General features: G+C 42.6%; 1 protein-coding gene across 1 annotated transcript; it reads right to left on the bottom strand.

Moving 5' to 3' along the window:
- Positions 1-6: 6 nt before the first annotated feature.
- LOC104775121 (NAC domain-containing protein 12-like) lies at positions 7-417 on the bottom strand (the record flags this gene model as incomplete). The annotated part of the gene is made up of 2 exons (XM_010499386.1): positions 7-272; positions 372-417. Coding segments are annotated over 2 exons (312 nt in total), but the record flags the coding sequence as incomplete, so codon positions are not given.
- Positions 418-420: the final 3 nt, after the last annotated feature.

Below are 420 nucleotides of genomic sequence, written 5' to 3' on the forward strand. Positions count from 1 at the left end.
TCTTACATTAGTCATTGGAGTATCGTCGAGGCGATACTCATGCATGATCCAATCGGATTTCTGACCGTGAGGAGCTCTTCCTTTGTAGAACACGAGTGTCTTCCGCAATCCAATCCTTCGGACACAACTACATATGATCTTGTCACGTCCCGTAGCTTTCCAGAATCCAGCAACTGTTGCCCGGTTTGTCCTGGTCCCGGTTGGATACTTTTTGTCTTTGTGGCTGAAGAAGTACCAGTCGTTTTGCGGCGTCGAACCGATTCTACATTCCTCTGCATTTGCATACCAAAATGGTTCAAAATAAAGAACAAAGAAAGAGAGAAAGAGAGATAAAGTTAGTAGAAATTAGTAGGGTTTCTTGTATAAAAAACCTTGAATATCCCAAGGCTCAAGCTTGTTAAGATCAACTTCACGAATCAC

This window comes from Camelina sativa, unplaced genomic scaffold (genome assembly GCF_000633955.1).
Source record: "Camelina sativa cultivar DH55 unplaced genomic scaffold, Cs unpScaffold08945, whole genome shotgun sequence".
In the NCBI taxonomy this organism is placed as follows: Eukaryota; Viridiplantae; Streptophyta; class Magnoliopsida; order Brassicales; family Brassicaceae; genus Camelina; species Camelina sativa.